Source organism: Crassostrea angulata, chromosome 6 (assembly GCF_025612915.1).
Source record: "Crassostrea angulata isolate pt1a10 chromosome 6, ASM2561291v2, whole genome shotgun sequence".
NCBI lineage: Eukaryota > Metazoa > Mollusca > Bivalvia > Ostreida > Ostreidae > Magallana > Magallana angulata.
Window position 1 is genome coordinate 30,697,499 of NC_069116.1, and position 25,845 is coordinate 30,723,343.

Here is a 25,845-nt window from a genome sequence, read left to right on the forward strand (position 1 = left end):
TTTATTAAATTTGAGAATACTGTTGATATTAGTATTAAGCCTCACATGCATTTATGATCTTTTATAATTATGTATCAAACAAATGTTGCTTCTGCTTCTGGGCAACGGCAATAAATCCAAGGATACAGTCATGAAATCTTGGGAAAATTAGTGGAAAAGACAAGTAAAAAATTACGGCATTGTAATCCGAACTTCGAAATAGAACGCTTGTTACATTCCTTGAACTTTGAGAAAATCCCGCATTAAAACGTCAAAAAACTTATGACGTCGTTTTTAATGTCGCAGTGACTTAAAGTTTTCTGTTCAATAGGGTTAAAAAAAAATCTTCTCGTTTACTCGGCGTCTTCATGAAGCAGGCGTCGGAGTAGAAAAAATAGGGTTATAAGGAACCGCCAGGGACTTGCAATGTTGATGCGGTTTTAACGTTATTCATTACATCTTATATGTTTAATTATAGGATCTCTCATGATGTGCGATGGTATATGATATTCATCCAACGAGTTGTGTGTTTTCTACCCCCGAGCCTTGGTGAGGGGATAGAAAACACAAAATGAGTTGGATAAAAATCATATACCATCACAAATCATGAGAGATTCTTTTTATCACATGTTCTACCGCAAGTTAAATCTCAGTCTTTTCTTAAACCGTGATCTTTCTTTAAACGTTAAAATTGTGAGCCGCACAACACATTCACTATAAGACGTCAACAACTTTACACATGAAAAAAGTTCCTCGAAGATTAACAAACAAACATTTCATTTTCTGGTAAATTTTTTATCAATTTACACCCCCCCCCCCAAAAAAAAAACCAAAAAACAAAAAACTGAAACAGCATGAAATGCTTCACATTTATAAATGTACGCTTTTCAACTGAATTATTTTGTGACTTTTTCATTCTACGTCAATTATCGCCTAAAGCTACGTAATGTTTAATTATGACGTCATGTGGCGTAAACACACACTGGAATATCAAAAATTAATCCCATGAGTGATAATCAACGTATATTGAGATTAACATGTGATAAAATACATTTACATGATTAAAGGAATGAACCTTGTTTCACTGCAAGCGTGAATTCATCAAAGCTTGCTCTATGTATCCTGTTTTGAAGCAATAGAGTGCATGGTACAGGTACTGATGACCAAGGTTGCCTCCCCAAAAAGTTTTAAATTATGCCTGGTTTGGGTTTGATCAAGATAAGGATACTTATGTAGGGGAGAACATAAATACTTTAAAGTATATCTTTCTTGATATATTTATTTGCAGCCTTTAATGATTGAAAGAAGATAAAACTTTGGGTCAAAACAGGTTTAATTTGTATGCCAAACTAATTCATCCTTTCATAATATGCAAAATTGGAACATTTAATCAAAACATAGCTAAATATGTATATAAATCATCTCATGTGGTTGAAGACAAGGGGAAAAGGTATATGAATTGCTCCCAATTAATTACATTTGTAAGTATTAATGGATTTGAAAGTATTTAATTTCATTTCAAAGTAATTGACCCACAACCCTGCATGGTTGTAGATTTGGATACCCTGACCCATCCTACCTAGACCAAGTGTTGGAGTCGTCGGGGGCCAACGGAGTCACTGAGGAGTCGGCTGATGATCCAGAGGAATACCAGGAGTATTTACAACAGATTGGATTTTAGCTGTATACAAGTTTCAGAGTGGATTCAGTAGAATCATTGTTTTGATGTTTGTTTGATTAAATATTGTAGTATGCATATATGAAAGCTACATTCTTACTTTATTTTCGTATGAATTTTCATGCTTAAAAGAAGGTTTATTCATATGAATGGTAAATGAAGTTACTACATTAAAATATCTATAACATGAATTGTACATGGAACCGTTTATATCTTTTTTATTCAAAATATATTGTACTTATATAATATTAGGGTTCTAATCTTTATTTTAGAATTTGAAATTATTATGTATATACCGGTAAATCAGACAGCTGATTGTTTACATGTACATGCGCGGAATCTGATGCACTAACAACATATAAAATACTATCATTATGTTGGTACATGTTATTCGGTACGATCTCAACATAATAATTGATTAATGCAACATGTTTAATTAAGATGCTCAGCAATTTTGATCTAAACGGAGATTATTCTCGCTGCTAGAAATACATAAGTATATATATGATGAGAAATAAATAGTTTTTTCTTTCATTAGTGCATTTTTCTCTTTTTTTAATTGTTTATAAATTTCTATTCACTAATCTGAGAGTCAAACTTCGAGTTATAAGCAAGATACAGAGTTTTGCGGACAATGCTACTGTATGTTTGTACACAAAGCTGAGGCTATACTTTAGTTCAACTGCAGGCCTCTCGATTCTCTTTAATTTGGGCCGATATTTGGCCCAATTCCCAACGTGAAAAAAGCATTTTTTCCCCCGAAATTGAGTGTGTTTTTCCCAATTTGAGATTGATTAGAATAAATGTAACTAAAAGAAAACCATACTTATTCTAAATATATATCATGTATATTCAGCAGTCATAAAAAAACTGTGAAGATGTGCAACACAACCGCATTGTAAACTGTTTCTTGTGATCGGTAACTTAGCCAGAATTTCCTCAGACATAGACAGTGTAATTGAAAAACGACGTTTAATACTTTTAATCCTGATATTACAGTCAGTTGATAAGCTGTTAATAGTTTATAATTCTGCAATAAATGTTAAATTTATTATGAAAACGTTTGTCTAAACAGATCCTCTACAAAACGGTAGTAAGTGGGTCAGAAGGTTGAACTAATACCCCAAATACACAGAAGTACATAGACTGATTTTATAAATATTGGCATTCAGCTTACACAATTAAAAAAAGGTTTTATTTGTAAATTGTGTAAATACAAAAATAAATTAAATTTTACATTTATACAAATAAGATAACTTTTTGGAAATTCTGATAAACTGTTTCATTTTTTCTTTGCCATTTGACATATATAGTAATTACACAAAAACCTTTTGGGAAATTTTACATCTCCTTTAGGAAACATGTATTACACTCTTTGAATTAATTTTTTTCCTTCTCATTGTTACACTCACATGTTCCCAGTTTTAAAAATAATTAAAAAAAATTAATATTAAAAAATCCTATCAGTGTACTGGTACCCTAGTTTTTTGTTCAGGGGACTGTACGTTTAAAGTAGGAAAAAAATTCCCAATTTTTATCAAAACGTCGCATTTTTCCCAGTCCATTAGCCCTGGTCCCAGTACAAGAAATGGGTGTGAGAGGCCTGCTGAGTTCGTTTATATTTTAAATTCAGCTATGCTGAATAGAAAATACCAAGTTTAAAAATCTTAAGTTGAATGTAATAAACTCATTTGAAGAAAAACATGACTCAAACCAAGCTTTGTATCTTGCTTATAATTCTATGATTGACGCTGAAATTTTGGTTGATCAATAGAAATGTCTTCCTAAAAGGATGATATGCTGTAACTACTTTCTGGTATCCCTTCTTAAACGATGAATTGCATAAAATCTACACAAATTTCTGATAGTTTTTAGAGCACAAATAAATACGACGTCTTTTAAACTGTTTCCATAGTCCTGACACATTATTATAATGAGGATGAAAGCATAAGCATCGTTCTTATAAAATTATTGCAACGGAAAATCATCTTTGTAGACATTTGTTGTTTTTAATAAAGATGAAAATAATGGATGGGCTTGGTACAATAGAGCGACATTCCTGCCAATACATAGATTTGAGTTATAGCTCTTTAACATATGTAACAACATTTTTCAGTTAAGCTTTTTCATCAGTCAAGTGAGTAAGGATATGAAATGTCATACGAAATGAATTCATGCCTGGTAAACGACAATCCTTTATAATGGAGAAGGCCAATGAAATTTTTCAATGTTTTTTAGTTATTTATATTGCATATAATCTTATTTTCGGTAAAAATTGTATTCCATAAAGGTCAAAGATAAAGTATATGCAAAAATAAGTGTAAAATTCGGATATTCATTTTCGGTTAATCTACCGAGGGTCCATATGATACAATATCCTTTGAACGTCATAAGGCCGGTGTTGCTCAGGTGAGCGATGTGGCCCATTGGACCTCTTGTTTTAGTGATCGGATTAGTTTATTTGGACTAAAAACTGATAGCAGTAAATCAATCATTAACTAGTCCGACTTAAAATCATTTAACAACGGTTTAACATTGATAAATGCACAATTAACATCATTCTTAAAACAACGTTTCCTATTGGAGCATACAAACTTTTATGACACGAACCAGCGTACATGGTTTCTAACACCATTAAACTCTGCCTATTTGGTCAAGGGTTTGTGAGTGGCGGTGCGGATCAGAAACTCTTGACTTGGGAAGATGCTTTGTCTTACGATAATGGACAAAATTTTATTTATTTTTTTTTAAGGGGGGGGGGGGGAGGTCTTAATATCCCATTAGTGATGTTAAAAGGATTGGCCAGGTAATAACAGCAATCTATAATGATTTATTTTATTTGTTTAAGCTAAAATAACTGTTTAGGTTATAAGATATAGACAATAAGCATGGGAACAAAATTTAACACAAACATCTATTTCATAGAAAAAGAGACTACTATTCTAGTTTAAATATCATCTTAGCAACTCAGGTTTCACCCATTTGAAAATGAAAATAAATTCAACAGTATTTTAGTCATCAATTTATTTTTTTAAAAAAACTATTTTGAATACCATGTGTTCATTAGAATTGCTTTTAATTGAACGTTCTTGAGCTCTGACACACTGCAGACAATGTGTGCTAACATTATTGATATGTCTTCATGAAAACGAGAGAGAGAGAGAGAGAGAGAGAGAGAGAGAGAGACTTAGGTCTTATTCAAGGAAGAAGAAATCATTCTTTTAATATCTTAAAAGAAGTATTTTAATACGGTTGGGGTGATCAAATGCTGTAATTTTGATTATGTCCGACTGTATCCGATCACTTCATACTATTCAAAGAACGGTTCCTTATTATATATACATGTAATTTACAGCATACCTACGATTTAATGTTAGAATAAAATACATGTGATGTGTACCAACGGTACGCAAAATTTACCTTTTTTTCGACACCATTCACGGTGTACCGGTGGGACACCAAAATTCACGGAATATGAAAATTTGTACTGTATTTTGATTTTAGGTTTTTTGGTGGCTTTGTTTTAAACGGTTTCTTAAACTCATGAATGTTTCGTAAATTGATTGAAAAAAATTAGCCAACTTTAAAAATATAATATACATGAACTTGACCCAGCTCTTCGTAAGTAATATATTAATTTAATAATCAAACAACTATTATCTAAAGTATAAGCTACTTTAGATAACAGTTGTTTCATACACGTACGATTCATGAGAAAATTGTAATAATTATAAAATACGAAATGAAATTTTAAAGGCAGCAAAACTTCATTACAACATTTAATATAAGAAATTGTTGTATTGGTTTGGTTTGAACTTATTTCATTTTAATATGATTACAATGGGATTGGGCACAAGTTCTAAAACTTATTTAGCCCTCTCCCTTTTGTATTATTACTTAGTCTAGTAAAATGAAAAATAAAAGTATCAAAATATAAATAGAAGAACAGGAAGTAAGAATTGATATAATCAATTTAAAATAGATTTAAACTATTTTAAAAAGATATAGAAACAAGAAATTTAAATCAAAATAGTAAAAAAAGATAAATGCGCCCCCCCCCCCCCCCCCGCATATTCGTACACACACAAACACACAATATGGGTTTAAAGATGGATTTTTCATGGTTTTTTTTTCCAGTATAAATGAGTGCAATCCACCTTTTGTAATTGGTACTACAGTAAAGAAAAAGACTTTAGTAATGTAGCATCGCAAGCATTGTTAAAATGAAAGCTGTCTCCCCTTGATGGTATCTCCTTGGTTCGCTGGACAATGTTAACAATCTGTCAGTTAACATCTACGGAAGCGTATTAGTGCCACATATACACTTCACATATTTTTATTTTCTACACTTTAAAGTGTAAATTTTACACTTTAATCTGAAAATTTTACACTTTAATCTGTAAATTTAACACTTTAATCTGTAAAATTCACGCTTTAATCTGTAAAATTCACACTTTAAAGGGTAAAATCACAATCTAATCTGTAAAATTTACACTTTAATCTGTAAATTTTACACTTTATTCTGTAAATTTTACACTTTAATCTGTAAAATTCACACTTAAAAATGTAAAATTCAGAGTTAAAAGTGTAAAATTCACACTTAAATCTGTAAAATTTACACCTAAGTCTGTAAATTTTACACTTTAATCTGTAATCTTTAAACATTAATCGGTAAAATTCACACTTTATTCTGTAACATTCATACTTTAAAGTGAAAATTAACACTAAAATCTGTAAAATTTACACTTTAATCTGCAAATTTTACACTTTAATCTGTAAAAATCACACTTTGAAGTGTAAAATTCACACTTTAATCTGTAAATTTTACACTTTATTCTGTAAATTTTACACTTTAATCTGTAAAATTCACACTTTAAAGTGTAAAATTTACACTTTAAAGTGTAAAATTCACACTTTAATCTATAAAATTTACACTTTAATCTGTAAAATTTACACTTAAATCTGCAAATTTTACACTTTGATTCGTAAAAATCACACTTTGAAGTGTAAAATCACACTTTAATCTGTAAATTTTACACTAAAATCTGCAAATTTTACACTTTGATTCGTAAAAATCACACTTTGAAGTGTAAAATCACACTTTAATCTGTAAATTTTACACTTTAATCTGTAAAATTAACACTTTAGTCTGTAAAATCCACACTTTAAAGTGTAAAATTCACACTTTAATCTGTAAATTTTACACTTTAATCCGTACATTTTACACTTTAATCTGTAAAATACACATTTTAAAATTTACAGATTAAAGTGTAAAATTTACAGACTAAGGTGTAAATTTTACAGATTAAAGTGTGAATTTTACACTTTAAAATGTGAATTTTACATTTTTAAGTGTGAATTTTACAGATTAAAGTGTAAAATTGAATTACAGTCTAATGATTATTTTCATTTGTTCTTCACAAAAATGACCAATGACTATTTAGAATGTATTCCACACTTACAAAAGCGCATGTCTAACAAAACTTTTTTTATCTTTCATTGCGCATCAAAATAGATTCACTACATGCTCGTACATCTAAAATGTTAAATTAAAATGGTGATAACGGTATAATGATATAACTTTGATCTCTCTCTCTCTCTCTCTCTCTCTCTCTCTCTCTCTCTCTCTCTCTCTCTCTCTCTCTCTCTCTTTAAGAGAGAGAGAGAGTATTGAATCCTTTGGTTTTCCATAGGTGATATTCAATTTTTTCTGTAATGATCGATTTATCTACCTTTTTGGTGGCATATCTACTTGGCTAATGAACGAGAAAAAAATGCTTGCATTCCTTTCCTAGCATATAAAAAAACCAACATATGACAACATAAGACAATGTGAGGTAAGATTTAGTCAAAGCCGATTTTCTGTTCTTGTTTACACAATACGATAGAATAAATTCAGTCAATAAATATTTTTTTACTATACCAATACCAACTTTCGTTTTGATTTGTGTCCAGTAATGGGCAAAATTGATTTTTTCACGTATTAAATAAATTATATATATTTGTCAAATTGAAAAAAAATATATGTTTTGTATATAATTATGCATATCGTAATCCTATTTTACATTTCTTTTGACAATGTACTGATCTAAGGTATAAACTGATAACACGTCATATAAGAATTGCTACGAAAGCCCAGAAGGCTCCTTCGCTATTCAACATTTGTGAATAGGTTTTAAGGTACTTTTTAATCATAGTAAAAGAAGTGGTGAGGTTGATCCAGATCATCATCAACAAAGTAAAATAATCATCGGACTCCTGGCAAACAAGAGAAAAAATTCTAGATCTGCGCATTCTATTCAGACATAGTACGTTTTCATAGTAAACATACAAGAGATATTTATGCAATACAAAAGCTGGACCTTATTTAACCTTCATTTCATCTAAAAGACTACAAGAGTTAATGATTTTATTCATATAAGATAATTATTCGACGATAACATTTATTATGCCAGTCATTCCAAGCATGTAGACAGTAACAATTAAGTTGTGTTCCTTTAGTTTATCAAGAAAATTTACTGAATTCTTATAAAACCAAGAACATTAAATACATAATTCTTATCATCTAAATATGCTTTTTAAAAGCTTTATGAATGATTTAGATTCCTCTTTTTAAATTTTATTTTTGTAATGGTAACAAATTTATCACCTCTGAAAAATACCAGTAAAGTTTATGGGAATCATATCTTTTAAATATATTCTTTAGAATCAATTATTTTTTAAAAAAATCTCTTTGTAAATTTTTATTCTATGTAAGGTTAACAAATCTTTTAAAAAGTCTCAAAGCAAATATTTTTTCTTCTTTGAATAAGAAAAGTCTCCAAATTATGAATTATGTCAGCTTTATAACTATTGTCAAAGACATATCTAATATATAACATATTCAACAAATGTTACCTTTTATAAATTTGGGAATCTTATGCATACTTATGACATTGATTCAATTAAAAAATGTCCATATTTGTTAAAAAAAAATTAGCTCGATTTATTCAATTCTGTACCCTTCTTAACTTGACCCAGCATTTGTACATTTGTAAATATTTTTGGTTTTTTTGTACCTTATGTACCATTGATAGGGGCTGAGAGAAATAAACATTCATTCAATATTGTTTAGACCAATTAGATTTTCTTAAATCACCACAGATATATATGTACATGAACTAAATTAAAGAAATTAAGAAAGCGATAATCGCAGAAGTACTACCCTTAACAAATCAATTCTTTCTCCGTTGTGTCCTCTGTGATAAAATCCAAAAAAATTTGGCAGTTGCGATATAATGATTTAGCAATCTTTATTTTTTCTCAAGTCTCAGTTATGACCTTAAATTTAGGTACTTCTCTTAAATGGATTTGAAATGAAAACCAAGTTGAGAAATTTGAAAATGTTAATGATGCCGTGGCCACAATACCTTGTTTCCTCATATAACGTCGATAAAAAGGTTGGTTGTCTCCTTTAACTTTCGTGCCCTCTTCTTTCTTCCGTTTTATAAATGCAAATACCGGCTAACAGCTTAGTTATTCATTACCTGGCCTCTCCGCGATAACAAGCTTTGTTAAACATTTCAAATTGTTTTACAATGAACTGAAATGTCACACTTTCATTGGTTAATACATCACTCGAGACTACAGGATATATCTCTATATCAGTCTGGTGAGAAATAATATTCGGCAATATGGACGACAATTCGCCTACTCATCTCAACATTTCAATATTTAATACAAAGGCTGCGTTCTCGACTTCCGTAAGCTCTTAAAGTGTTTGGAATAGTAATGTCCTTTGTAATTACTTTTAAATTAGAGTAGTTGCCCTTTGAATTGACGTCACATCGTTGTGTCTAGAACAGAATAAAAGTGCAGCGTCGACATTTGCTGAAACCTCTGCTGAGGAAATTAGAAAAAGTTAAAAATTTAATTGCAACACAACATTGAAAGTAAAAAAGTGTAGCGAGATAGCAATCAATGACTATCTTATTCGGACATCAATTTCAGCAATGACGAACAAACACAGAATTTAAGTTTCATTTTATTGAGTCTGCATATCAAATCAAAATGAACAACAATATGGTAACAAAATAAATCCAGGCCTTTTATCCACCCTTAAATAACTTGATCTAAATATGACCCCTTAAATATAAATAACCAGATCTGAAAATAATCAAGATATGTAAAACAGAGATAAATGAAATTTAGGAAAAAAGCCAAAAGAGACGTTAACCCAAAAATGAAAAAGAGCAGACTGGCGATTTACGGAAAAATCACCTTTTATAAACACCCGTAAGAAATCTCATACAAAATCGTATCCGTAACCCTTACGGAGTATACGGAAAAATTGGGGAAAATAGTTCCAATAGAATAATTAACTTTATAATAAATATTTCATCATAAAATAACATAACTTTCATTCACACAACAATAATCAATTAATTAATTACCTTATAATGAGCCATTCTCACTGCCGGTAAAATATAGTCGTTCGCATAGATCTTAACGGCGGATCAAGAAAAAAAACAACCCGGAAGTAAAGGGACGTATCCCAAAATTCCATGTGCATAAACAAAAATGTAAACAGAAAAAAGATCGAAACTGGCCGGGATGACAATAAAAAAACAAGAAAATACATTTTATAACGCGCGAAATATGCCATTACAAGTATATACCGCAATAATATTACAATACAGGTACGATATCGTAACTCTTTCGTTAACTATCAAAGAGTACCCATGTACGTTCGTATGTGAAAGTAAAAGTTGCACAAGTAATTTTAAAAAGCTTTCCAAAAAGCTTCATTAGCTTGCCTGACTAAACAAAATTATTCAATGGAAGCATGCATTTTTCAATTAGGCTATCTTATTAGAAATGAATTTTAATTTTCGCTGCTGATCATAAATTTATAAACGGAACGAAATATCTGTCTTTTCTTCGATCTAGAACATGTACATGTATCACTTGAAATTCATTTATTTTATTAATTCAATCTTTTAGGAATGTACATGTAAGCTTGAAAGCTGGAGATTATATAGTCGTTTTTTTTTAATTTTATTTATTATATTAAGATGCAAAACCAACTGAAAGGCATTTTTAAAAATTTCCAACCAAATAAAATATGAAAGGATATACAAACACGTACTGTTAATGAATGTGTGTGGGCAGCTTCATAAAAACCATCTTGACAAGCAATTAAAATAGTGTGAATTCTCAAATTCATGGGAAAAACACCCAAACTGTAACTTCAATTCAATTAGAATTCGTTATTTGCAGTTTCATTTATTGCATACAAAAGTGGGGTGGGGGGGGGGGCAAATCCATGATATTTCCATTTATCATATGAAGTTAAGAAACGTACCAGCTGCCCCCCCCCCCCAAAAAAAAGGGGAGGGGGGAAACAGCCCCCCTCACCGCAACCCCGATGCTGTGATGTAAACGCATGGTGTGCTCTGGGGTATTCGCATGATCATAACGGACGCAGACATAATGGCGCGAAATCCTGCTTTTACCGTTCACGCAACGAATGAACTCACCAATGGCAGAGGTCCATGGGGAGGGGGTCAGATGAATTTATTGACCTTTGTTTTGTAACAACTACATACATGTATATTATACATGTACTTTGGATCGGATGTTTTGGAAGAAATCTAACGAATTAAGACTCACACTTGATTAGTAATTGTTAAATGTAGTAATGTACATTTAGTAAGACACGCGAGTTATGATCCCTTTTCAAGATTTATGTAATCGTCCAACTGAACGAAAATCGGGTCAAACTCCGCTTCGGCGATTTACAATGTAGTTCCTCCAGTGAACATTCCAGCTGTATATAAATATATTTGTTTTAATCCAAACTGATGACTCCTTGGTAATAATGCTAATTCAACACCAACTATAATTACTTACATTGTACAGTAATAGACAATATGTTACAACATGTTGCGACGACCCCCTCCCCCTTTATCACCGTTCAAATATAGTGGAATGCTGATCTATTTTTAAATCAGGATTACACACATGCACTGCATGGTGAACGTCCCTTTTACTTGAAAACTCTTGCTCGCTGTTTTTATTACATGCCATATAACATTTTCATCAATTGTAAATGTAAATGCTGACATCTTAAACATGCATCGGTTAATCTTTTTTGTGAAATATCATGATATTGCTTGTCCCATTGTCTGCACTGTTTCGGAGAATGCAAATTTAAACCTTAGATATGCCTGACGTCATGGCGTCAGGCAACAAGTTCACAACATGTGTTTCAGTTACATGTACCTGAGGAAAAGGTTGTTACAAAACGGTACATAGAACATACTTAAAAATACTAGATACTCCAATGATGCTTTAAAAGCATACATGTACATAAGTTATAACACATAAATAAATAACACATAAATACATATTTTTAAACTCTCATAACAAGGGGGTCATTTTAAATGTAGATAAAAATTTGAAACATTACACAAGGATGCAGCAAAGATTTTCAAAGGGTATTTGAAAGGTAATTATAATACTTTTGAAGAGTTTGATTCCATGAAATTCATTTAAAGATTGGACAAAAAGTTAGGCCACTGTAACTTTGACTTGTGTATTCTATCGCTTTTTGTAAATGAATGTCTAACTTGATAGTCCCCGGGTAGATAAGAAACTTGTTAGGAATGTAACTGACTGACTACAGATATCTTTCGGGCTCATTAATCGTATCAACGGCGAGACGAAAAATAATTGTATCTAATGGACGCCATTTAAGATTAGCATTTAATTTTTCCGTACTTATGCTTATCTGCATTGTCGTCTATTAATAATTTGGACTCATTCATGTATTACTGGTACCCATATGATTTGTATCCAATCATCATCATCATCATCATCATCATCATCATCATCATCATGTACTCGATCATCAACTCAATGTTAACGTTAGTGAAGTACAACAATACATGGATTAAGTACTATTTAAGTATATACATTAAAGAAATTGTGATTATTTTTTTTCCCGGAAGACAAATATTTGATTTAAAATTAAAAGTTGGTTAACTTTGATTTGTTTTTCTGTGTTGATAAATAAAACAATTGTGTAGGTGGATCATAATTTTCTTTACAAGAAATTAATTTCTCAATGCCTTGAATTGGTGTTTATATATATGTACCAAATAAAAAAAGGCTAAATGTGGTTAAACGAGCAAGCATGCGTGTTGCAATAAGAGAACAAAGCTAGCTTTTCAGGTTCTCTATATAGATAAAATGCTTATTTTCAAAATTGTATTTTAATTTTGATTTTCATTAATTTACATTCTTCCAAGGTAATGCAGTTTAGGTAAATTTTACACCAGATGCTCAATACACAGAAAAGCAATAAATGTTTAGGGAAACGGTGTTGTTCATTACCATTTATAGATTAAATATTCTTTAAGTCGCTACCATCATTTTGACAATACATGTAGTTTGACTATTTTATCATGATTAAAATGGACACAATTTCATTACTCTTGTCTTAGTGACAAATATCTGACTTATTACATGTAGTGGGTCATATTTACATCTATTTTGAAAATTTCAAATGTTTTTTGTTTTAAGCTTATTTAAGGATTTCTTCTTAATATTTCAGAAGGTTTGGTTTTAAGAAGTTTGCATTGAAAAGCAAAAGAGTAATTTACTTCATGATGGCACAACAGAACAAGGAGGAACCTACAGAAACATCTTCTGATTTTATGGTATACTATTATTTCTTTAATATTCGTTAGGATCGATTTTTAATAAATTAGAGAAAAGTAAAGTTTCAAGGAAATGTAAATTCGTGCCCAATGATACTACCAAAACAAGATGTTATTTAAAATGTACTTCATAAAAGAATTAATTTCGTGAATCAACTAAGCAACTAAATTCATCACTAAAACTGGTATCTAATGTGTAATAGTGTACGTAACATCGGGATTATTAATTTAGTTAAACAATTGGCTACAAGACAACTATTTCAATGAAAAGAAAACCAGTTACATTGTACATAAAAGCCCTACGAAAGTCAAGGTTGTTACATTATTTGCCGATATTGGTCAAATTGGCATTTGTTATCACGGTGCAAAATGTATATTTTTTGAGATGTGTATCAAATGTACAGTTCCTACAATGCAGCTTTACTCAGCCATTTACGCATTTTTTTAAACATTAAAAGCTTTAAAGGTTGCAAGGCATGCAAACCGAAGAATTAAAACTTCATTGGTTACAATTGAAGATTTGATATACCTACTGGTAAATTATCTTCCAAAAATGAAAGTTGTTAAAATTTCCAGTCGGCTGTTTTTGTAAATCAGAAAATAAACTACTGACCGCTTTTGTGTAGAAGTAAAAAGAACTTTTGGAAATAGGTGAAGAGGGGATTCCAATGACATTTAAAAACAAACATGACAATAAAATGGAAAATATTAGCTGTAAAAAAAAATACATTATCTTATGATTTCTACAATCAGATATTACAATTAAACATGTAGATATAAAAATGTCCTTAACCAAGTTAAAATAAAATACGAACTATGTTAAGAAGAATATTTTTCAATAAAATGCATCGTAATCATGCCCCTTAAAATGTAAATACATCGTCTATTTAAATACAAGATATGTATATAGTTTAAAAACAATAATTGACAATTCTTCTTAAGGTGATATTGAACACCTCCATGTTGTGACGTACAATTTATCGAAATAAACAATAAAATCAAGTATAATTTACAAATAGTTTCTTTCTCATAATAGTCATCTAATAGCTCCGTGCAGTGGGTTAGAGGGTTACTTTATATCTGTAAGTCATGAGTTCGAATCCCGCTGGGGATTTTGAAATTTTTACCATTCCTAAAATTTTTAAAACGTATTTTTTTGGTTAAATATTGTATAGTTTGAAAATTCTCAACCGGTAAAAGAATTTTAATTATAATGTACATTAATCCACATTAAAATCGACAGATGTCCAATACCACCTTAAATTGCATTTAAAAATGAAGATAAATCTTAAGTAAAAAGATTGCTTTAGCAACACAATTCACACCTCTTGTTTTGTTTTCAGTTATCAACTGTGCAAAAGAGTAACACACCCCAATCTTTGCGGCAATTTCAAAGAATTAGAATATATGTATCATTTTAAGTTTATTTTCTTCATATAAATGAAAAATATTCAATCATTTGAAAAGGAGATAATTCTAAAACACCAAGCCGCCAGTGAAGGTATATTAAGATTTTCCATTAATTCAATTAAAATATAAATAGGGTAGCAAACATCAAATTTATAAGAGAAAAGGTGAATATTTTCAAAGTTTTAATCTTCGATACATATACTACCATTTAAGTATTCCGATTTTTGTGTATTTAATCTTGTTCATAAAGTGACACGTGTACCAATAATGGAACATTAGAGGAACTAAAAGAATTTATACTTTAAAGTATTATAATGCTTTTATTTGTTAGTGATTTTAATATGTTGTATTTTGTACACATGTACGTTCAAAGTTCAACAAGTTACTAAATTTTGGCAATTTGAGTGGTCTTAAGAGGATTGCGGTGTTATAAATATCAAAATAGCATAAATCAAAAAAAAAAAAATCAACAAAATTTACAATACATGTACCACAATTTATGATGCAGCTAGGAATGCTTCAAGGTATATGATTAGAACAGTTTGTTGACATCCAAGACCGATGATTGGTACCCAAGAAGTGTGCAAAAGTTTTCACAGCTAAAACAATGACCGTAGCAAATGCAAGTAATTGGATGACAAAGGCTTTGATCTGTGTTTTTTTCTATTGTTAAACCGTAGTGTCTAGGTGTATAGTGAAGTCCCTTAATCAGTGAGGAGTTTTGAAGAATTGTGTCTAGACTAACAAATCGCAAAATAATTGTTAATTAATGACTTATTTAAAGAGCAATTGAGACATTTAGGAAATAATAGATTTTGAATCAATACTACTATATTAAAATAATAGACTCTAATTTTTGAGCTTTGATACCGAGAAATCGGAAGAGTACTGTATTTGTTTTATATATTTCAAACATCAATGGTACCTGAAGATTACCAATTTGTTTTTATTTTTTCGCAATCAAGCTTTGCTAATTAATAATCAACGAAAATTCCTAACAAAAATCCGGAAATCATGTGGATTTTACAATCCTGCGCATGCGCATTTCATTCACGCTAAATTAAGGGAGGCTCTATAGTTTATTTTTCCACAATATCACATTTGCCTTGATAAACTCAGAAACGATAACACAAATACATGTAAATTTTTATTGAAAATTTGCTATATAGCGTATTCGTCAACAAAGAAAATACGGGAGATAAGTCTAACTCAGTGCAGTTAATATGAAAAATCCCGAGAGTTCCGAATGTCAACGTGGTGTGTTAATATTGAAGCGAGTAAAAAACGGTGGTAAAAAAAAGTGTTGAAACTTTTTTAATATGAATTAAATTTTTAGATGAAGGGTTATTACAGCCTCAAAATGGTTTATTATGAATAATTTTTAAACTGTTGTTTTCAATGCAGCTTCATTAACTTTCTCCAAAATCGATTCTGAGCGATTCTGCAATTCTTTGCTACATAACGTGTGATGTTAAGGCCTGCTGTTTCGAAACGCAGATTACTCTAACTAAGTAGAGAGTAGTGAAATTCAAGCATTATTTTAGGCTTAAAGCTTGGTAATGTTAATGTCAACAATACGGTGAGTCAATGATATTGAATCTATTTCGCAAATTTCCTATATCATATGCAACGTCAACCCGTGCACGCACGGGTCAAAGTCTAGTATATTTTTAAAATCTTTGTTCAAATTCCGTTGATGGCTGTGTTTTTTTCTCAAATACTGTTTAAAAAATAGCCCATTGTAAAGTATCTTTTCTCTTTATATTGTTTCTTATATCGAAATGCCTCTTTTTTACCAGGAAGATAAAATGACCAGTACCGAAACAGAAGAATCAGAAAAAGGTGATACTCAGGATCATTAGAAATACATTTCTTTGCCCATTGATAATAGTTCAGAATGATATTATATCTCTCAAAATTAAAATTACCATTCAATTGTATTCTGTTCTATCGTTCTTATTATAAGACTTGTAAATCTTTAACACTATATTTATTTTCTACTATAATAGATGACTGAAATATAATCGACAGCACTAACATGCATTATAAAATTTTACATATGTGTGTGTATGTTCATAAGTTTAAAAAAGACGTTTTCTATGCCTTTCAGGTGTTCATAGTTATTTTGCTGATCCGGAAAAACTCAAAGAATTTTTATCTTGTGTCAAATGCAAACAAGAGTTTGATAATGATAATCACAAACCATTTTTACTACTTGTTCAGACGCGGTTTGTGAAAGTTGCACACAGGAAATACTTGCTTCAGAAAGTCAAAGTTATGAATGCCACACGTGTCAATGCAATCATATTTGTTTTCGAAATGGCAAAACCAATTTACACACCGACAGTACGAGGGAATTCGTCATAAAAATATTTCGTATTAATTCTGGAAAAACTAGCTTGGCTTGCGAAATGTGTACCCACAATAAGCTAGTATCCCATCGTTGTTTTGAATGCTCTCTTTTCATATGTACAGACTGTGTCAAATTACACTCTACTCTGAAAGCTTTTGGATCCCATTCAATTGTTAAAATAGATAGGCTTTTAACCACAAATTGACAACTGTTAGAAACGTTAGTTGTGCTGAGAAGGTAGCTGAAAATGCATGTATAACTACAGTAGATAGTTAAACAAGCGCGTCAATCTCTTGATGAGTTAGAAATCATAGATAAAAAATCTCAAGACGAATTCCTGCAAGTTCAAGAAGAAATAAAAACCCACTTTAGTGACGTCAAAAAAGCAATACAAGAAAGAGAGAAAATGTTATTCGATGCTGCTGTCACACAATTGAGTAAAAAACAAAGTTGTATCGAAACTGAAAAAGTACAACTTAATCTTTTTATTGATTTATGCGAACAAGCAAGTTACTATGGGGAATTTTCTGAGGTAAATGATCATGAATATTTCTTAGACATTGCAAAAACCATCCAGTCACGGCTTGAAACCACGGAGCGTCATTTATCTGAAAATAAAGTCAGTATGGATACAATGAAATATTCCACACAGTCAATGCTTACTTTCGAAACAGCTGTAAATAGTTTAGGCTCACTGTCGGTATCAAAAGCAATTCCGTCAAAATCCAAAGTGGTGGTTAAACCAGCATTTTGCAATAAAGGCCAAGAGGTACAATTTCAAGTCCAGTTGTTTTCTTCAACGGGAAATTTAATAGTTGACGAAGATGTCGGTGTGTGTTTGATGGTAAATGGAAACATCTTCAAAATCATCAAGTGTGCCATTGATGAATCGTTTTCATTTTTCATCGGAATTTGGGTCCCAGACAAACCAATGAAACTATCGTGGATTGTTGTCAGTAATGGAATAACACTGGCAACTTTAAATGGTGTCCTCGACGTCAACGAACCAAATAAAAGTATCAGGGGTAGGATTGTTTTTCAACGATCGTTCGTTATTTTTTAACAATTAGTCATGCAGTATTTCATTTATTAAAATATTATTTTTGGTGTTTTGCAGATGACGGGGGAAAGCAAGTCTCTGTGAGTATTATTATGTTATCAAAAATACAAAACTATTAGTAGATTAAAAGAAAACATTCTCTTTAAAGTGTTTCCTCGATGAGCAGTGTGGGCCTCCTGTAAAAAAATTGGTTTAAGAATTTCAAACAATACCGAATACGAAACTGCATCTGTTCTGCAAAGAATGTTTTTTATTGATCCATATTCATTGTTTAGAAGTATTGTACATGTATATGATGTTCAAAACCTAATTTTTCATGTTATCGAAGAATAAGCATTTGTTAAGAAAAATATCTCATAATACATTTATTTTTCAATATTTTCGTGGTTTTTTTTTCTTTGTTGGGATAATATTAATTACATTGTGTTTCTAAAACTTACTCCTTATTAAGCTAACATTTATGTTACATCGGTAATTTTTCCTGTTGTTTATCGCACTAGGAAACAAAGAATAAAAACAATTACCAATGAAACATTTTTTAAAAAAATCTCCGAATGCGAGATAAATAAAATCTCCTAAAATGATTGGTAAGATAATAAGTTCGCAGGTATATAGTTGCTTTAAACAGGCCTTGATAATTTGTATTTAAAATTTTATTTATTTTTCTTCATCAATATAATCTATTCTTATTTAAGGTCAATTATCACTTTGCTTAAAAATCCATGGGCACAGTAGTATGTAAGCAAATAAACAATTGTACAAATGTTCACACCTTAAAAACTGAATTGTTTGTTGTTAAGGAAGTTGTGATGACTAAGAAAACGTCTACAAAATGCAACAAAGGCTAATCTAAAAAGGATCCTTATTCAAGATTCAAAGGAGTAAAACCTCAAGAGAACACTTCTAACATAGAAGTCAGTTTACCATCGAAGGTTAACATTAATCAAGAGAAGCAATACACTACAAGTGGTAATAGCATCAACATGTCTGAAGAGGATTTTAGAAAAATGTTATTCTTTGGAGACCAACTTGACTGGTTCAAAGAAATATCAATGAAAGTATATTACGATGGGAAGAATTTATGTATTCAATCGACTGTTGATAATGATAGAGTAGAGAAACTACATAATCTATTTAAGAGCATACAAATGATGTCCACTGATGATTTTTTCACCCATTGTAAGGATATCAATGTTTTAATGGTAATGCAAGAGGTCGAACGGATGAAACCAACTGTTTGCATTTTGAGGACTGGAGATAAAATTGAAATCATTGCTAACAACTATATAGATCTTGTAGAAACAAAGAGTTTGCTTCAAAAAAAATGCTCATCAGAACAAATGTCAAGAAGAGAAGGGCGTTCCTTCGTAGAAAAACAAGACAATCGGTTACAGTTAATTGCACAGGGCACCAAACTTACGTACTTCCGTTAATTTGAATAAAGGTACGCGTATTCAAGCTTTAGAAGTGAACACAAAGAAAGGTTTAATGATAAAGATATATGCAGGCAGCATCCTTCGTTTAGATGTTGATTGCATTGTTAATGCATCAAATGAAAATCTGATGCATGGAGGAGGAGTAGCAGCTGCAATATCAGATGCTGCTGGATACCAGTTTGATCAGGAAAGCAGGGATTATGTTCAGAAATATGGTCCTATTCCAGTTGGAAGATGTTGTGTGACATCTGCTGGCAAATTACCTTACAAGTGTGTGATTCACACTGCAGGACCAAGATGGGGAAATTATAGAGATAAAAGTAGATGTCTTCTGGAACTGCAAAACTGTGTCGAACTTGCAATGAGAGAGGCAGACGACAGAAGGATGAAATCTATTGCAATTCCAGCAATAAGTCCTGGTAAGTTTGACATTGGTGTTTTAAAGCACAACCAGAGCAGGTTGCCTTATCCGAAGATATGGGGTATGAGGAAATAAAATGTGAAAATATGACTTTCTCTGGAATAATTTGAACTTACAATGATCAAGGAGGAGGATTACTTTCGAATGGTTTAACTTTACTCGTGATCATTGTTTTGTTTCAAAATTATGCATCGTTATTTGTAGTACCACGGCCCCGTTTAAATTTATGACAAATATTTTACGTATTATCACTTTGCAGTACAGTGACATTCTCTTGTATTTTATAGTTTAATGACAGGTATCGAAAAAAGAAATTTATATTTAAAATATTTCCATTCTTACATTATTTTTACATAAACACATCGTACATGTATGCAAGTACCTACAGTATTAGCGTAAAGATAGATTTCAAGGCCCACTGGCTCTTTATAGATATTCTTTCTAAGATCGTGGGGATGACGAAGGAGCAAAAATCAAAAATAGGAATTTAAAACGTAAAATTGTTCAAATATACACACGAAATTTACTGAAGTAAATAAACTTTGAAGCAAACTACACACTCCAATGATATTTTTGCCAGTTAAATTATATTTCAAAGGGACATTTGAAAATGTTTTCTTGTTCATTTCCTTTTACATACATCAAAGTTAAACTGGAAATGAGTAGATGATCCTTACTCTTATTCGATATTAATTAAACGACTTACAGGACCACAATGTAATCTAGACTTTATTATTATTATCATTATTATTATTATCACTTTAGACATTGACTTTCGGTTAAGAACTTCCTGTATTTCCCTCTTTATCTTCTGAAAACTGGCCTTTTTTCTATATTGCCCTATTGGGGAAAATATGTTTTTGAACGATATAATCATATATATATTTCAATTTTAGCCATCGAAAACGAATAAAATTACCCATAAGCATCTTCTTCCTTTTTCTTATCATCTTTATTTTGTTAGGTATATTTGCCGTACCAAGGGACCTGTGTGTACAGCAATACTATAAAGCAGTGATGTCATTCAACAGGAACTATCCTTGTAAGAGTCTCCGGGAAATTCACTTTGTAGACCGAGACGATTCCATGGTCAGGGCGATACAGGAGATATTTCAACTGCCAGAAAATCGCCAATAAATGTATTCTTTTGATTTATCAAGTATTTATTATAGAGAGTTATATACCTTTATAATCTAAAAAGCGCAAATATATTGCATGATACCATAAAAATGTATTTAGTTTTTCTGATTATTTTTTTCTCGAGTATATTTTTAAGTAGATTTGAAAACCAAGGATTGAAACAAAATTGTGGATTTTTTTTAGAATTTAGTATTTTGGTCTTGTATTTCAAATGTATTTCCCATGGTAAGTACATGTAGTACGTTGTAAACTAGTGTTAATATTAATCGCTTTGTTAGTCAGTTCATTAATGCCGACGTATGTTAAACCCAAACCCGTTGGATACATTTTTTTAAAGATTGCAAATATTTTTTACATTTTTTTCTTAATATGTTTTGCCACTCATGTTTTAATCGCCTTGTCATTGACCATTTCCTTTACTTTTTCGATATCATTGTGCATTTTTATATAAGTTTAAACTTGTTTAAAAAAGAAACCCCCCAAAAAACTCATTATTTTGGTATTATAATGACACTTTTTTTTTTATAGAAATGACACTAATAATATTTTTTTTGGCAGGATACTAGTATTACTTTTTATGTCCAACTGTCTTCTGTAATAAAAGCTTCCACATTCATGCTTTTTTATAAATAATCATATGTTCAAACTATTCTAATGGATATTAAATTATTCTTTTGTACACAACATGTTTTCTAAGACTAAAACTAAATTACCAAACTGATGCAACTGTAAATGATTTATAATGCGAACTAGGAAAAGTACGAATCACCCTTTGAAAACCTAGCTATTATTTTTTATCACAAAGTGTGACTGGAAAAAGTATGGCTGGAAAGATACTCCGACTATATGCGTAGAAAACATATTAAAATCACTTATATCGTTGATTCATGACCAAAGGACATAAGTAAGGGCAGGAATTTTTTTTAAAAACACAGCTTTCAGTAAAAACTAATTTTTCATTTTTTACATGTCTTAAGATATCCTTGAATTACATTTTGATTAATTATTTGATATCTATAAATACATAGGGTTCAAACGGATTGCTTTAAATTGTTCTTTTGTTCTTTTAATGTATTACTCTGTTGTAAAATATCTTTGCATTTCATTTTGCCTAATTATTTGATGCTTAAGATAATCATTTCCTCAGCTTCAAAGTATTTTTTCTTCATTAAAATGTTATATATTATTTAAACTTTATAAATGAAATAATAAAAAAAAATAATAAAAAAAGAAATCTTTGGATAGTATCCTCGCATTATACGAAATTATACAGCAGTTTTGCATAGAATGTTTGAGATCAAATAAGATTTTTAAAAACCGGTTGTACTAATGCATCGGTGGCTCGAACCGCTTTACCTTTATGTAGTTGGTCTCCGTAGAGCCATTAAGACAAACATTCCGTTATTTAGCTGTGTGAAATATTAACACTTCAAAACTAAAAAAAAAATTCTACAAAAAAGACAGATTTATGGTACACATGAAAAAAATCAGGATAATTAAAAATTATCAAACATTGCTGAGGAGCGAAGTGTTAAATACATACACATACACTTATATACAGACTTTTGGTTCAAATATTGTTCTTTCAACTGTATTTAAAAAATTTCTTTTGAAACGTTTCTACTTGTTAATCAGGTTTCAATACACAGCATAAACATGAACAGTGTACGTAGATTTGGCATTACAAAAGACAGGATTTTATTTGCATGAATCATGTAATATCCAACTATCTTTCCTTTGTTTATGGATATTTTCATAAATATCCACATATGTTTGATCTTGAGAATATTTTATATTTATTCTTATCGAATATTAAATTAATCAATTCACAGTTAGGGCAAATAAGCAGCTAAAATAAAAAAAAAATCCCTGGTTTTTTTTAGTCCCCTACCGGTTTTCACCGGAGGGGACTATAGCTTATCTCTGCGTCCGTCAGTCCGTCTGTCTGTCCGTCCGTCTTTCTGTCCCACTTCAGTTTTTCACACTTTTTTTCTTTATGCGTTTGAGGAATAATATGAAATTTGCTGAACAGCTTCAAAATGTCAAACTACAGATCAAGTTTACACTTTTGTAGCGTCTGGTTGACATATTTTCGAGAAAATTAATTTTTTATATTCCAATTTTTTAATGTTCGGGTTCGATATTCTGCATAACAGTGCATTGTTTTCACAATTTCCACAAACTGGTAGGGGACGTGTATTGATTATGCAATACTCTCAGAATGCTTGTTTTATTAAATATCATCAATAAATCTATTAAGATAGAATAACATATCTGTTGTAAGGAAGGAATCTTCTCATTATCAGACCTACTTCTTATATGAAGAAATTTATAAAATTTGGACACATTTAAACTGATCATTTAAACAAATGATTTTATCAGTTTAATCAAGTTTGACAATCTTTTTTTCGCATCAAGGTCAGGTCAAAGTCACTATCTTTTTCCTCAACTAAAAGGATGATAAAATTAAATGTAGTTATAAACAGTTATGTAGACATTTGTTTAGGATATGAAGTTTCTATTCTCCAATGAAATGATAGAATATCAGAATGTCTATAAGCTTATACTACTAGTTAGGAAAACATACTTAAACTAAAATCCATACTGCTTAGTCCGCATTTCCTCTATTTTTTCTTAATAATTTAAGATATTTTTATTATTTCTATGCTTCCAATAAAAAAATACTTGTATTTCTGATTTTTACATATTATGAAGACCTTATATAATGAAAAAAAGACAATAACAAACCGTGAACCATCTCAAAAATCCATAAAACGAAATACAAATTCAAAGCCGAGCAACACTGACCTCCAAATACACCCCTGCGAATGTTATTGTCATTTAAATTTTAGAACACGTGGTTTTATTTGACCCTTTCAGTTTCGCAGTAAAAATCGTACCTCGTGTTTATAGTCTAGTTCATAGAATCTATAGGTACTATAGTAGTCAAATATTAAATCTAGAGGTTTATTGATTTTAAACTTTAACTTTATTAATTGGTGAATAAAATGTGTTATAGAAATAAATGTGACAATACAAAAAATAGTTTTTGTCAGCTGTTGCAACAATTAACATGTTAAGTAGATATCCCCCCTGAGGATTAATTTTCGATCCGCGCCTGACCTAGTAATAGCATCTTTAGTGAAACAGACTATACAATTTTATGCAGAACGTTCCTTGAAAATGACTCGATATACTAAGTTTTTATGCAAAACAGACATCCATTATTTTTTTTAAAACACGGTATTGCACACCACAAGCATCAAACATGGATATGATTTTATTAAGCCACGCAATGTTTATATTTTCAACCACTCAACACGTGGTTGAACACGAACGAAAACTCTGTTCTGAATATTATCTTTTAATATAAAAAAAACCCCCTAAATGGTGAAATAAGACGAACTTATTAAATGAATTTCATGTTTTAACATAAACCAAAGTAGGATACGATATGAAAAACGACCAGTACTTACGTATTTTGAGAATATAATCCGAACACTTATACTTCCGCTCGAAATTTCACAGGAACTGAACAAATCTCGGTGAAGTCTCGTGAACTTTCATTCGAGCACCTCTGGATTTATTACATACTTAGAACGATAAAGAAAACATTCCGAACACATTCGCAGGGGTGAAATAGATACAAGTAGGATCAGGTGCCTAGGAGGAGTGAACGTCCTCTGCTGACCAGTCACACTCGCCGTGTGCTCTTTGTCGTAATCGGGAAAAAAATCGGAAAAGTCGGTAGACAACTAGGTGATTAATTATGGTCTAACAATTAGTATGAAAAACGTTAGTCAGCATGCTACCCAGTGGAAGATTGTATTTGCTGACAAGGTCGTTGTATCGAGCATAGAACTTACGAAGATATGACTTCAAGCGAGACTGTTGATAATCCTTTTTTATCAACTTATTTGTCAGTAGCTTGCTCCCTCTTTGAAACTGTTCATACGAAGAGCAGGCCCTTGCGTATCGAATCAATTGAAAGACGAAAACACCATATGCAGGTGATAAAGGTATATTGCTACACAAGTAAGGAAAGTTGACTATAGAAAATTGAAGTCATTGCGTTTATCATAAAGTTTTGTTGTCAGGTTACCATCAATGTCCATGTCCAGTAAAATATCCAAATATGAAACAGATAACGCAGACTATGTGGTATCTTTTATTTCATGTTCACTGGGATATATCGAGTCGATGTAAGTATGGAAATAACAATTGTTGATTGATAACACGTCGTCGATATACCTGAATGTTGAGTTGAAGGCCACAGTGATTGATTTATTTTTTTCACATACAAGTTTCTGAATAAAGTCTGCTTCATAAGAATACAAAAATAGATCTGCTAACAATGGGGCACAATTGGTGCCCATTGGAATTCCAACAGATTGTTGGAAGACTTGATTTCTAAAAACTTCATAGATGTTGTCAAGCATCTTTTTAATGTCAAGTTCAGAGTACTTCTGTGTGCAATCAGAATGGTTTTTAACAAAATCATTGTTTAGATTTCCGATGACAAGGTAGGCATTTTTACGACTTCCATTTTTATAGAAGAAAAATTGTCGATGATATAAAAAAACCTAGATTTTAATTTGTCTTGGGGAATGGTTGTATAAAGAGTTGATAAATCGTACGTTTTGATGCTATTGATTTTGGTAAGATT

General features: G+C 30.9%; 1 protein-coding gene and 1 pseudogene across 2 annotated transcripts in view; both read left to right on the plus strand.

Annotated features, from left to right (window-relative positions):
• Positions 1-2,135, plus strand: part of LOC128187348 (uncharacterized) — a 41,070-nt gene extending 38,935 nt beyond the window's left edge. For both annotated transcript variants that reach the window (XM_052857759.1, XM_052857760.1), the window contains exon 7: positions 1,534-2,135. In XM_052857759.1, coding sequence (XP_052713719.1) covers positions 1,534-1,660 — 127 coding nt within the window. In that variant the 3' untranslated portion in view covers positions 1,661-2,135. The remainder of the gene's footprint in view (positions 1-1,533) is intronic.
• Positions 2,136-7,856: 5,721 nt separating this feature from the next.
• Positions 7,857-21,795, plus strand: LOC128187350 (uncharacterized; annotated as a pseudogene).
• Positions 21,796-25,845: the final 4,050 nt, after the last annotated feature.